The sequence below is a fragment of the Cygnus atratus genome, chromosome 5 (genome assembly GCF_013377495.2).
Source record: "Cygnus atratus isolate AKBS03 ecotype Queensland, Australia chromosome 5, CAtr_DNAZoo_HiC_assembly, whole genome shotgun sequence".
Lineage (NCBI taxonomy): Eukaryota > Metazoa > Chordata > Aves > Anseriformes > Anatidae > Cygnus > Cygnus atratus.
In genome coordinates, this window is record NC_066366.1 from 30,282,594 (window position 1) to 30,297,904 (window position 15,311).

Consider the following 15,311-nt stretch of genomic DNA (forward strand, 5'->3'; position numbering starts at 1 on the left):
TATACAGGAATATAGTTCCTAAAGAATAGTCCTCACGGAGTTATAGTTGGCAAGTCATGCTAGAACAACATAAATTAACTGTTTTGTTTTTTTTTTTAAGGAACTTAAAAGAGAGAGATCCTCAATTCCCATTGAAGCTCAGTGGAATCTGTTCATCTTAAATCACTTAAACTATCCGAAGATTCCAGCCTTTTGTTGGCAGAACCTGTGATACATTTACTGCAGAAAGGGAAAGGAGAAGAAAAAATTAACCTTAAAATAGGGAAATTTCAATACCCTGCTGGATGATGAACTCACAGAAAAATCCAATTGTTTCAAGCTGTAATGATTTGAACGTAGGATGTTCTGATTAATTATTATTAGTTCAAAGTCAAATTCAAAGTGTTCAATAAGGCACCAAGCCTTATACGATCTGGAAGGCACAAGCAGATAGGCACTTAGTGGGATATTTACAGAGAACAGTTTAAGAGACTACCTCCAGCTGAAATCAGCGAGAATTGGGAGCCTAATCTTTTGAAAACTTCACATGACACTTTTCTGCATCTTCAAGCACCTGAAAGAGTCCATGTTGGGCCCAACATTTGCCTCTACTTTTATCAGTAACTTGGAGGGTGGAATAGAGAATAAAAGAATCAAACATGCAGAGCACTGATTCTTGGAGAAAATATTAGAATAGTAATAAAAAATATACCATACAAGTTTCATCAATTAAAGATTTTTTTCAAACAGCAGCATAATTAGAAAATATTAAGATGACATCTTGTGTGGACCAATAAAACATGGTATAAACAGGGGAAGACAGTATAACGAGGAAACTAAGGATGACAGATATTCAGACTGGGTAGAAGCAGGTTGAACAGGGAAGGAACAAGAAGTTACAGCAAAGGGTCTATTAAATATGAACTCACATGGTAGACACAGGTGAAAACTCTGTTGCCACTGGAGAGGAGTGTCTTGCGTTGAAAAAGGGTTTATTAGGCAACCTAATAGGTCAGCCACCTCTCACAGATATATAACAGAGCAAGTTGCATAAATCCAATTTATACAGGTAAGTATAAATTACATATAAATGTAACAGCCATTTGTCTTTCTTTTGAATTGTTTCTATCTTCAGAACAGCACCTTCTACTTAGTGCTGGCCACTGTTATTTAAAGAAGAACCTCTGAGGATTTTTCAGAGAAAAGAAACAAGCTTATTAAAAAATCTGAAGAAAACACAGCTGAAAGAAGCCACGGTAACTGTTTTCAGACATAGAAAGAAGACATTGTTATCCACTAAGAACAGCAAGGACTTCTGGTCTTAGACTGCAGCAGAGGAAATTCACTATAAGTATCTGGAGAAACCTGAAAATAAAGTTTTTGACAAAAGAACCAGCTTCTACAAAAGACTGTAGGATCAGTGTCTCTGGGTACATTTAAGGTTGCATTAGTCAGTGATCCAGCAGAGATCATAAGAAGGTTTCGGTCGATTCTCATTTTTAGACAAGGAATGGATCTAAATACATATCTCAGTCTCAGAGGGACCATGAATAAAGGATACAATACAAACATAAGTTGTTATGCTAACATTGCAGTTTATATAGGAATAAAACTAAAAGGAGATAAGGACATATCAGTTCAAGGAAAAGAGAAAAAGAAGCAACTCCTTTTAGAGATGGGCAAGGGAAATCTCCCATAGATAGAGGAACAGAAAACAAAGGTAGAAGTAGGTAAGCGTGTAGGGAACTATCAGTGGAAACATGAGAAGAATAAAAGTAGACAAATGAGGATGGACAGGAGTGACGTTAATAACTTCTGGAGATTCAGCACGAACTAACAAGTCTGGCTGAAGGAAGTAGACATCCAGAGTCATGAAGCTCTGCCGCGACAACTGATTGCAACTTTTAAACCAGAATATATTTCTAGATAAAACTTCACATAAGCCCCCTCTGCTCCCCCAGAATGAATGAATGAATGCATGAATGAATAAATAAATAAATAATAATAATAATAAAGTAAATATAAAAATAGAAAAATTATTTTCTAAGACTGCAGGCTGGTAGCATAATTGTTCCTCACCTGATCATTTTATAACCACATGACATCACCACACAACATCAATTCTTGTTACATACATAGGCATTCATACATTCATTCACTCTGTTCCTCCATTACAAACCACATGCCAAGTACATCTTGAACAGTATATTCAACTTCTCTGGACTGACATCAGAGGCCGTGCTAGCCAGGTACTCAGGCTACATTTGGGTCTGCTCTGATACAGCAGCTGACCAACCCGCTGTGGTACCATTTCCTGCCTATACCCACCTTACACCAGGTTACTCTGCCACTTTTCTTATCAAGGCTTTTTTCCCAAGGGAGCTCAAGGCACAACACTGTCCAATACAACTGGGTAAAAATCTGGCTAACCCATTTCCATTTGCCAATTTAATGAAATAAAGCATTTCATGATTTTATTAGCAATTATATTAATGCTTTGAATGGCCAAATATTTCATCCTGAGCTTCTGATACAGTATATACTCAATAAAACCAACTGAAGTATTTTAGAATATTTAATTCTACAAAACAGGCAAACAACCAAACAGAGGTTTCATGTTCTCCTAACAACACCGGATGACACAAAATTTGAAAGCTTTGAAAACATCCCTGAGTATAGAGATTCCATATTTCCAGTCAGCTTTAATATTGGGATGAACTTTAATGTTGGTGCATAGCTGAATGCTTCTTCTACCAAAGGCAGGTCATTTCAGAAATAACGTTGTTATTTTACAACACAAGAGGCACTGTCAGCTGGTCATAGCTCTTGCATCATCTTACTGACACACAGGCTAGGTATTTCACATAACCTTCTTATTACTGATGAAGCCTGATGATATACTCATTTCCTACAAATACGAATGCACAACTGTGAAAAAAGAGCACAGTGGTTCTTCACCACAAATCATTTTTGGGGTCATACACTTAAATGCCAAAATTAATTTGTTTTAGATATGCTTGTGCGTTCTTCTTTGTGGTCACATTCCAAACTCAAATATCAGAACACATGCAGAAAAGGCAACCTGGAAGTAAATTAAAGAATATACAGAAAAAGTAAAGTGTCCACCTACTAAAGTAATTATTCATATCAATAACATGATTGTAGGAATCAAGTTCTCCAAACCATGCAACAGATTCACTATTTTTGACCTGCACATTTCCATGTAAAACTAAACTATCTGCCCAAAACACCTCTACATGGAGTACTGCAAACCAATATCTAACCTACCATGATCAGATAGATATTTATCTACAAAATCATTTAGCAAATCATTTCAAAGAAAAAAATCATTAAAGAAATCCTTTATTGGTGTACTGATCACCCAAGCAGGAAAAAGGTCTCAGAATAGACAAGCCAATTATTGACTATGAATTGTATACAATATTTCTACAGAAAGTTAACATTGGCAGGATATTATTTCAGGAGGATTGCACTGCAACTGGGACAGTTCTTCTGCTCCACAGTCAGGCAAGAGTTCTGCTACCACATAACCCTCTTCTCAGCTATCTACAATGGAAAAGGAGGAGTTACTGTGTAAAGTCTGGATTCCAAAACTCCTTATGACTCACCCTCTGACTATATGTTTCTTAAAAATGAAGGGTATCAGCCAAATGAAATAGGAAAGTTTATACTTCCAAAACCAAAGAGGAAATTTATGCTCCAAAATGTAAGCCAAGGCAAAATTCCATCAGTACAACAATGTACCAGAACATAGACTTCAACTCAGATTTCTGCCGCCTACTTTGGTATCTTAGATGTTTTATCTACTCTGTTCAAATCACTACTATGCATGTTGTAAGTTCTCCATAAGATCCAAAAGCAGAGCAAGCTCAGACGATAAAGAGTCATTATGTTCAAAATGCATACAACATTGACAAGTGTCCTTGGATTTAGAATGATGTTCCAAAAAAGTGATTAAGGTAACTATGCATATACTAGCAGAGGAAAGCTGTGTCTTTCTACAAGATATACAGTGGGCTCCTAGATAAGTCTTAGAAGACACATTTTAGTTCTTCCAACATGGAATGACAACTATATAACTGCAGTAGAAGTCTCTCAGCTCTTCAAATCCTAAAGAGCTCTTCATCCTTGATTATATGTTCAGACACTCCCATTCATCTGCAAGTCTCTCTATATCTACTCATTCCCAGCAGCCCTTATAATATTCACCTTGCTGAAGTAATATACCAAACATGTTCGTATTGTACTATGCACAGTCACTTGGTCTCGCTATAAAAGAATATGATTTAACCATATGGAATATAGTTTTCATTTACCAGGCATGCACCATATTTCTTCATGTTTTTAAAAATTAGCAGAAAATACCCAGAGATTGGCATAGTAATGGTTGGTCTTTCAAGGTCATAGAATCATTAAGGTTGGAAAAGACCTCCAAGGTCTTCTGGTCCAACCGTCTTCCCCTTACCACCAATATTAGCCACTAAATACTGACAGTGTCAGTAACACTGTAAGATAGTTAAACAGTGGAAAAAAGGGAGTTCTAACTTTCCTCAAAACCACCAAACATTTTTGGGTCACAGAAGTGAAAACTTCCTGTTATTCTCCTCCTTCTATTATTTTTTGTTAGGTTATTGTCTTGTACTATAGAAGGCACTCTAATAATACTCTTCACTGCACAAACACTCTGCAGTAGGTCTTCAGATAAGAAATCTCAAAAGCATGTAGGTAAAGACAAGTGTCCCTCATGGAAATGACATAGTGAAGCAAAAAAATGAATATAAAAAGAAGAAGAAAAGCACCAAGTACTAGACCTTAAAAAACACAGTGTGTAACAAATATTTGACTCCTTCTTCATACTAGGACTCTGATATCTTTTTTCAGTTTGGGCAATGCCTTACTTCACCTGCAGTCCCACTGAAAGATGTCAAACAGTATTGTCATACTCAAGGGAAATATGTATCAAAACAGAGCATTCCAGTTGTGTTTGTTTCTTAGGAAGGCTCATCTCCTGATGATGCCACAAGAGTCCTTTCTGAATAAGGGATGAAAATAAGACCTTCAAAATTTAGCCCAGTGAGATTTTAAAAGGACTGAAGGAAAGAGAATCACCAAATATATGAAGAGAGACAACAAGGGTGAAGTACCTTTGTCGGAGATTTTTGAGTTATGCTTTTGTTTGTAACTATCTGAAACAGAGAAAGAAATAGAGGGTGAATCTTACATGGGGGAAAGGATGACAAAAGGCCAAGAAGCCAGAAAAAGAGAAGGAGAAAGAGAAAGAAAATATAAGAGATGACTTATTATAGCACAAAGGGAGGTGGAGTCTTGCTGAGGACTTAATTATATTTCCTTCATGCAAAAACACCAAGAGCAGCAGCAGCAGGTTGCAAACATGCAAGTCAGAGAGCAGCAGAATACTTTGCTGGAAAAGAAAAGATGAACCCTGAGTGCACCGAGCTGGTAGGACCAGGCTGGAAGCAAAGTCATTTATCTGGGTGCTACTTACTGTCACAGACATAGGGTTTGTCATGATCATCCTGGGAGGCAGCATCATTCCGTCTCCTGCCACCTCCAGATCCCCGAGCCTGCAAGGACAAGAAGAATGTTAACATTATTCCATTGCCCCTCGGGTCTCCTTGTGCCCCTCACCCTCCTATGAAAAATGTGCAACATAAACTAAATAAATCCTCAGCTTCCACACAGGTTTATCAAGGGTAGGCTTGACCCTTCAACTCCTAAGATATGCACTATGCAAATGGATCTCATAATGCAGCAGAGATCCCCTCCACAGATAACCCAAACTGTTCATCCATAGCAGTATGCTACTGCCAGCACATATTCAGTCAAGTATCATCAAACTTTCATTTCTGAAGATGTTCAAATACCTGTCTTACTGAATACGAATGAAAAAAAATAGATGAACAGGTGGTAAGGGATAAATATAACCTTTAAACCAGCCAGAAAACAGGTAACAAACAAAGCAGAGGTAAAATAACTACCATATTTTCAGAGGTGATGGTGGGCTGTTTTGTTTTGTTTTCTAGCTGGAAAGCAATGTTTCAAAAGGGCCTTCTAACTGGGACAAAGATACCATGGTTCACTACAACATGGAGCTTATGTCAGTTAGCGGAAAAGATTAGGTAGTATGGCTACCTGCACTAGTGGAGAACTGGAATTACCCAGAAAGGTCTCTTTGCAGTTTTGTGTTCCTAAAACACAGCAAGTTGGCAGCCCTGGAAAACCTCTGTTTGTCCACAGCACACACTGCTCTGTCTTGAGCTTGAGAGGTAAAAGTGGAGTTCAGCATCAAAGACACTTGGTCCTGACCCTTCTCAGGCCAGACAACAACAAGGGGACAATTCATATCTATCCAATGGCAGCGGTTTTGATGTGGAACTGGAAACTGAGCCTAGGCCTTCAATTCTTTAATGATAATTAATGTACAGTCTGCTGATGACAATAATTATAGACTTGATCTTCATATGAGGAAAGTCATCTGCAGGTGGATGGCTACATAGCCCTTTAGTAATTCTGCCAGCTAATCTATTCCTGGCTAAAAGCAACAAAATTGTTTCTGCCGCACCTCTTATTAAACTGTTGATGTCTCTCGCCCTAGGCAAGGCCACCTGACTCAAATCTTTCAAGCGTTTGCATGTGAAAATAAGAAAGGAACATAGCTTTATCAAGTAAAGCTGGAGAAGATGTAGAAATTCTGAGAATATTAGTGCCCCAGATACTAAGCAATCATATAATCTCTGTCCCTCATCTGTGGATTTTGGACTGAACTAGCAATATTTGAGCTGCATTCCACTGGACATCTAAAGAGAAGGAAAAAGGAACTGTTTTACACTCGCCTACCACAGTCTGTCAAAACAGGGATTTACAAAAACATCATGTATTATTTCCTCGGGATTGCTCAGGTCTAACTCTTAACACAGTCCTGAAGGAGAGACATGGATTTGCAGCTCTCTGGATGGTGTAAATACTATTAGGTATGACAAGTACAGCTTTGCCTTCTGCCAAGACCTCTGTGCAGATCAGTACGCACATGCAGTGAGATTTGTAAGGGTGAACTGAAAAGCAGTTTCACCCTGGAAAAGGACCCATCAACAATTGTTTGTTGGAAGCTACTTCACTGACCATATCGCATAAAAATCAGCTTATTAGTCTACAATATTTTTATTTCTGACTGCCAGCTCTGTAAACCCCCTCTGAGCTATGAAATCAATCCCAGGCTAGTTCCTTTCTTCCATCACCATTACAAAATGTGCTGTAAGCTGAATTTAGGTCTGTCTCAGCTCCTGTACAACCCTCAGCTCATCACAGTCTTCACAGAGACAAGTGATTGGCCCTTAATAAATATTTCTGCTGGTACCTGGATTAGAATCCCATTTCCCTATCCTACCAGGCTGCATTGGCTTTTCAGGGCTGTGAAAAAGCTGTAAAGTTTGGTGTTTTTTTGTCACTAGTCAGTAGGTTTGTCTGTTTATACACCGAGAACAGGTCTGTTGAGTAAGAAGATACTATTTTTACATTGACACCTCTCAGAAGAGGATGGCAATTTAAGGTCTGCTGCTCAGAGTTTCACCAGTCTTGCAGCCAGCTGTTTCCCTTCAAACAGTTCTCTACAGAAAGGCAAAGGTACAGCATTCATGTCATGACCACATGTCAGATGTATTTTTTCATGCACTGAACACACAGGGAAATTTTTCAAGTCAATGACTTTCACTGGGAGCTGGGCTCCTAAACACCTTCAGTGCCTTTGAAAATGTCCTATGGGATATTCAGCTGAGGAACACACAGTTCTACAGGTGCAGCTGCATTCCTCTCATACCACCTAACAAACTCTCTCTCCTAGCTCCTACCACATTTTCCCTGTCCAGCAAAGATAACAAAAACCTTCTGTAAATCCATCTCTTCAGCTTTCAGTGTCCTTCCTAATGCTCTCATGGTTTCAGGGCTAGCTTTGAGGGGGTAGCTAACTTAGCAGCTGCACCAAAGGCTCTTAACTGAGTGCCACGTGCTTGCTGTCGGCACTCCAGTCTGTTGCACTCAGTCATCCACAACTGTCTTCATTTTCCTGACAGGACGCAGCAAAGACTAAGAGACTTGACATGTGAGGCCTGGAAGCTATGGCACAGCAGCCTTGAAGCAGTCCTGAAGCAGCCAGAGAGAGTAGCCAGAGGGACGGATGGAGAAGTTGAGGATTAAAAATAAAATCATGCTGTAGGAAAAGGAAGAGGCACGTGCAACTTGGAATGTCCAGAGCAGTAGTTCTGCTGCATTCATTCTACATCAATGCCTCCAGCCCTTACTCCTTCTCTGAATCCCCAAAGGCCACGCTCTGCAGAATCTAGTTTCCTATGGTCATCCTTTCCCCGCTTCTGTCCTCTAAAAACACCCTGACAGCCTCCTTCCCAGAAATGGAGTGCTGCTTAGGTTTCATATCCCCTAATTTGAAATCCTCAGTCCCGATTCCCTACCCTGAGTCAGGCTAACATTATAAAAGGGTTGCTTGAAAAGCTACAAAACACTCATAACCAGACGCAATTCAGGCTTCAGCTCAGGCTTACCAGTTTTCAACAGCTAGGGTATCTGGCCCTAATTTTGAAATCCTAATTTATACCACATTTTACTTTGGTTATTGATGCCATTAAATAAAAATGAAAATTGCTCGAAGTATTTGGCACTCTTCAAACTTCTCTTTTTTTTTTTTTTTTTTTGTACTGAATGAAGCCAGGGCACTAGCAGAGTGGGAGTTAGTTAGCAACAAAAAAGGCTGTTCCTGTTCTTAATAGGGGGCCAGTTCTAGGGCAGAAAATAAGTAATGAATTTACACTTTAAAATGACATCTACTACCCTCCAACTCCTCTCCCTACAGTAGCAGAGAAAAAATACTACAGTTATCCTGAAACAGTTTCCTGAGCAGGGGAGAACAACATTGCACATAACAGTAACTTCAGAACTTTGTGTAGGCCTGGGATATCTGCATACTGCTAACTCCCTTCTCCCAGGTAGTATATTTCTTCTAGCTGTTCACTCTCCTTCACTTACCCTAACCAGCATGCGCAACTTATGTGAGGGCAGCTTATAAGAAAAGAGTTGTTAGCCTGGAATATTAGTTGATAGCTACAGTCAAGCTTGTGTGCACATATCGACTCTAACTCCTGGTTTTGGTTACTGGTTCATACAAATTTTCTGAAACTTACATTTTTCTGGAAAATTTTTTTCCAGGTGGGGGTCTTTGGCTAAGAAAGAAAGAAAGAAAGAAACTGGTTCAGGTGATTTTGAGAATAAGGAAGGTGAAATATATACTTATCCAGTTATTAAAGTGCTTTGATCTTATATTAAAGGACTTAAGCTCCAAAATAAAGAGGAGCAGAAAACTGAAACAATACAACAACAGAAGAAACCAAAAGAGAGGGTTTGATGCATAAGTACATTGTAGGTATTCAATGTGGTTTCATGTCCCTCTCTTATTCAAAAGCTATTATATCCTGCTCATTTGGCCTAAAATGTGGCCCTTCTTGCTTGACTCCTATAAACACGTCAAAAGGTACTTCTAGAGCTCCTGTGCCCCTGCAGCATCCACTGGAACCAAGGAGAGATGAAAATGCTTGAAACTTCTGAGAATTGTGTTCCCTTTTATTTAGATGCCTAGCTTAAGGGGCCACAATTGAAAATATTGATTCCAAGTATTAAAATGTTGACTTTATTATTTAACTGGCACCCTACTGAAATTGTGAAAAGACGTCTTAGGTAAGAGAAGGGACACGGACTCCCCTAAAGATAAAATATTGCCCATTTTAAGCAAATGGATTATTTGCCAATGGGTTCAAGAAGGCCAAAATATCAGCCACAAAGTGCTACCTTAGAGAAAGCTGCAAAACATAATAACACAGTTCAAGTTACTCTTACTAACACTTTTTTTTTTTATTTTGGCTGTTGTGACTAAATATATTGTTTTTTTTGTAATTAGTAAATGCTGTTTTAAATAAGAGCATTGTAATAGCAGGATGTCACCATAATTGTTACAGTTCACATTAAAATTATAAATACAGCACTATAATAACTGCACCCCAACTTTTTACTCTCAACGAAGTCTCTTTACTTGATAATTTACAAAAATAAAGTAAAATATACTTAAAAATCTTTGATGGTATGACTGAAAAGTATCCACAAGGTTATCATTCTCATATATCCATGGATATACACTTTGCATATATAACGTGAAAAATACACACTAGAAAGAAGAGGTTTGCTTCCTTCCTTTCTATTCCAGTACATTCTCAACATACCCGTCCTCTAGGCCTGTTCTTTCGTTTTGGAATATCTTCTTCCAAATCCTCTTCCTCATTTACTTCATCTGCATTTTCATCATTTTCTAAAACCCTCTGTGGTTGAACAATAAACAGGAATGGTTAGAAGAAAAGAAGATGACACATACAAACAACTGCTGCTTTTTTCCACAGAGACTGCACGTTATTAAATTACAGTTGATTAATGATATAATGCCAAATCTGATCCCAGAACCCCTATTTCTTTCTGCTAAAGCAAAATTTGCTTTCCCTTCCACCCTCAGTTCCTCAAGGAGTTCTTATTAAAAAATACCACTGATATCAGTCAACCAAGGAAAAAAGGTTCCTAGGAAATAATAGTGGCATTGCTGAGCACTGATGCCCCAAGACAGCACAAGTAGTATCCTCATGCAGGCCCTTCCTGGGGAGTGGTTTGCATGACTTTTTGATTTTTGTTTCTTGCAACTTAAATTGTTTTGTTTTCCTCTAATGTTGAGCATGCACTTTAAGAAGATAGAAGTCAGTACTTGTTTTCTCCTTGGCAGCTTAGAATTTATCTGTTTTGCAAAAATAGAGAAAATTCCTCTATATATTCCAGCATCTTTAGTGACAACTAGAAAGTAACATCTTTCAGGGCTTACACCATAGGCACAACTCTGTAATCTGGAAGCAAGGGTCTTGCTGCATGAGAAGGCTGAGGAAATATAGGTCTCGTTGAAGTTAATAGGAACAATAGCTTCTTCAGTTAATTATTTAATAGGAATAATAATGAAAATAATAACAATAATTCATCATCTCACATAACTGTGTCAGGGAATTTCAACCCTTTTCTCTTGATCTTCTGAAATGTAACCTCTAGATGACAAAACCCAGGCCAGACACCCTGAAAACATGCACAAATCGGACATAGCACAGACAAAGGCAAGACAGACCATCACAACACTAATGTGGAAAGATGTCTTGCTGAAATCCTCTCAACCTTTGGCATCCCTGTAGCAAACAAAGCAAAAAAAGGGCCCCAGCCACTCCTGCCATTCATGATATGGATGCCATTTCATAAGGGGCTACTCTGGAACCACTGACTTACCTTTGCCACAACACCATCCATTTAAACCACAACAACATTTAGCCAGGATGCAGATTCAAAAGTGTGACTTTAAACTGATGGGGAGGTATTGTTTGTTTGTTTGTTTTTAATCTTTTACTGTGTTTGTCACTTCCCAATAATTTCTAGTTAACAGCTATTGGAGAGCCAGCAGAGGGAGAACAGGAGCAAATCATAGAGGCTTTGTCTCCTTCCTACATACCTCAAGCACTGAATTCTGCATTTGTGGAAACAAGAGAGACTATACTTAAAGAAAAAGCCTGCACTTGGAAGACCAGCCATAAAAGTTTATTCTTATTTTATCAGCCATGTTTTTAAGATTAATATTGGACAGTGTCCTTTTTAAAAACAATAAGCAGCTCTTTGAACCTGGTAGAAAATCTTCAATTGATAAGAAACAAAAGGAGCAAAAGCCAGTTGAAGAATTCTTCATTCTTCAAATGAAAAATTCTTCATCTGGCTTTTGCTCCTTTTATTTTTAAATCTCAGGAGGCTATTAATGAGGTTAGACCATCATGAAATCTAATTTCACATAATACTGGACTTCTAAATACTAGAGTGTGGAAGAGTTAAGCAAGTTCCAGTTCTACATACAACAAAATGTTTTTTTCAAAATTCAGGCATTCACATACATCGATCAACTAGGTCTTAGAAAACTGGAGCACTCTGGAAACGTTGTACATGAGGAGACAAGTGCTATGTAAGAGAATATGCAAGCTTACTGATATGAATTTAAATTTTCATGGTGCTTCATGTCATAAATCTCCAAAAAAAAAAAGAGAAGGCCGCCACCATATTGTATGTGGAATAGGAAGGAGCTAGTTTATACTAATAATGCTACACATGAGCAGTTAAGAAAAATATTACAAACTACTTTCTACATTTTAAATTCCAGCATTAATTTGAGACATGGAGAATAAGTAACCATGTGTGAATTTGATGACACTGCCAGTATAATGGCTTTAATTCTCAGTAGAAAGGGCATAGCCTTTCTGATGCATGGTCAAAAGGCTATTCTAAGTCTTCTCCAGCAAATGATGGAGACACACATTCAATACTAATTTATGGCAGGGCAAAATCCTCAACTCTGTTAAATACCAGCTGTACAACAGACCCCAGTGACTGCATCTATTTAGCAGGTGCAACCCTTACCCTTTTAGCAAAGTAACTGTTATTTTCCTATTCTATCTTTCTAAAAGAGTTTCCCAGCCCAATGTACTTCAGCACAGCTAAGCACCAAGTCTTCTACTAACAAATACTGTGAGTTTGAGAATGATATGTGACTGGGACTGAGGTGGGAATTACAACTGTATCTGAGGTGGGAATTACAACTGTGTCTATCCCACCTGCTCATCTTACCACTGAACCTGGGTCCTTTCAAGTTATGGCATAGAAGAGCATGCAAAGTAACAAAAGAGATATCTGTATTTTCTATTTGTGATATGGATGAAGGACCCTGATCATGATTTTGATCTGTTACAGTTTAGCTGTCAAGTGATGAAGTACACACTGAAAGCTGGCCGCTAGTAAAGGCTCCAGTAATCATCGTACAGACTGAATCCAGCTAAGCTGTGCTTGTATGAGAAACAACAGCAAGACAAGCCTTTTGTCTCTCTTCTGATGAAACTACTTTACAGATGACAGGTCACAGCTTGGGCAGTTTAGTTAAAAACTCATAGTATGTTGTGGTATCCCCTCTCTGCTCTTTAATGACCAGACTTGTGCTAGTTCTACCATCTCTGAAGTCTCTTTCCTTGGACTGATGTTGGGGATAATCTGGGAGCTCACTTCGCAAAGCAACATCCAAAGGCACCTGTTGATCTCATAATGGTGCTGCACCATGACTTCTTGTGACTTTGAAAGCAGGTATGAACAGGGCTTTACGGCTCTCACCTTATTAGAGCCAGATACACCACTGAGAAAGGAAACACATGTGGCACCTTGTACAGAACTCTTCCCCACTCAGTGAACATGGGACACTTCCTCTCTGACAGTGCTCTTTTACCTGTGTTACTGGGAACAGGAGACCTAATTTGCTGCCCTTACATATGTGAAATTTCAGTGGAGCAGGGCTGATCTCCAAGTAATATAGATTTGAAGCCCCATGCTCTTCTGTTTCATTTGGCATGGGGTTGGCCACTCAAAATTTTACTAGTTTCAGGTATAAATGCCACATCTTAAACTAAATGGTCTTAAACTACAGATGGTCTTAAACTACAAGAGGATAGATTTAGACTAGACATTAGGAGAAAATTCTTCACTGTAAGGGTAGTGAAGCACTGGAGCAGGTTGCCAGGAGAAGCTGTGAATGCTCCATCCCTGGAGGTGTTCAAGGCCAGGCTGAATGGGGCCTTGGCCAACCTGATCTAGTGGGTGGCATCCCTATCTATGGCAGGGGGGTTGGAGTTAGATGATCTCTAAGGTCCCTTCCAACCTGAGCCATTCTATGATTCTATGATCTTGTATCTCAGCCAAAACAACCAAGTTTGACACGTTGCTAATGGTTCTCCCTAAAAATCACTAACAGAGAATCAAATAGCACAATGGTGTTGTACCATCACCAAAGATTTGCTGCTGCTCCCATGGGAGAGGCCTGTTTTCCCAGCAATTTAAGATGTCTTTATAAAGTGAGATGCCCTTATATAAGAAACATTTATATTAGCTGAATTCATTCTGTGACAGACCCACAAATGTGTTTCTACTTTTAATATTTTTAAAGGATGAAGTGGAATTTTGGCAACTGTAACTTTCAAACCATAATGCATGCAAAGAGGCAATAGTTCTCATACCTGCATCACTAATGATAACTGAGATAATTAACATTAGCATATTTTTAATTATTTATTTTGCTTGCATACTTCCTGAAGACTTGTCAGTATAAGCAAAAACAGACAAAGCAACTACATGTTTTTGTTTATAGTCGGCAGTTGTGAATACAACTTCAAACCCATGTCCAAACTCATTCTAAATCTGAGGCAATAAAACTTGGTTTATGGTTGTGACCCATCTCTGTTTGGCTGTTCCATGTGTTACTGTCTCATACTGCTGAAAATCCTGACACACGAGCCATGCAGAACACAGCCAAGTGACCGAGATTCTTATGACAGGAGAAGTGTGCGAGATCCCAAGTTCATTTTGAGCATCACAGTATATCACAATGGTTTGATAACATTTTGACAGCAGAATGACACAACTATCAAGAGATGAAGTATTCTGTCACACGACAAAAACTGCTAGGCTTAGAGACAAATTGTAAAATTCAGCACTGCTGTCAAGGCACAAGGATCTCCTTTACCTGGATTTCTTGTATAGTGTCTTCCTCTTTAGTGTCCGTTTTTTTCTCTATTCCCTCTCCACGTAGCAAGGCTTCCAGAGTTGTACTTTCTGATGTGAACCCATCTTTTTTCAGAGGCAGATCAACTTCTGAAAAACAAAACACACTGACTGCATGTATCTCCCCAGGCAGCTAACAAGCAGAAGGACAGAGCTGGCAAGCAGAAGACTGACAGTCCTTCAAGCTTGTTTCTATCTTGAAGAAGAATTCTTCAAGTTCTTCTTTTAATCTCTATGGATCCCCTTACAGGATTCATTTCTATTTTGCTGAAAATTTGCTATCTTTTCAATTACTGTTTGCTTACAGGAAAAGAAGGCTGGACATACTGTATCAAGAGGAAATAAAAGAGGGAAAAATATTTCTCCTTTATGTAAACTCCCTATGCTTCAAATAAAGAACAAAACCAAGGCTTTCCTAGACACTGAAATAACAAATATGAAGATCTGGTCTTTTGAAGTTGCAAAGTAGTTTAGTGTAATTTAGCATCTGTCACAGTTTATACAGAACAGCTACAAGCAGCACTTCCCTACAGCAGGGCATGTTCCACGTGTGGCGAAGTGGAAACCTAGTACGT

General features: G+C 38.7%; 1 protein-coding gene across 3 annotated transcripts in view; it reads right to left on the minus strand.

The window, feature by feature from the left end:
• DPF3 (double PHD fingers 3) overlaps positions 1-15,311 on the minus strand; it is a 159,099-nt gene that overhangs the window by 48,112 nt on the left and 95,676 nt on the right. For 2 of the 3 annotated variants that reach the window (XM_035539529.2, XM_035539530.2), the window contains exons 4-6: positions 14,699-14,826; positions 10,299-10,394; positions 5,507-5,585 (exon numbers count right to left, since the gene is read on the minus strand). In XM_035539529.2, the coding sequence (XP_035395422.2) occupies positions 5,507-5,585; positions 10,299-10,394; positions 14,699-14,826 (303 nt within the window). Of the gene's footprint in view, positions 1-5,506; positions 5,586-9,209; positions 9,249-10,298; positions 10,395-14,698; positions 14,827-15,311 lie in introns of all 3 variants that reach the window. The other variant, XM_035539528.2, reaches the window with a different exon arrangement.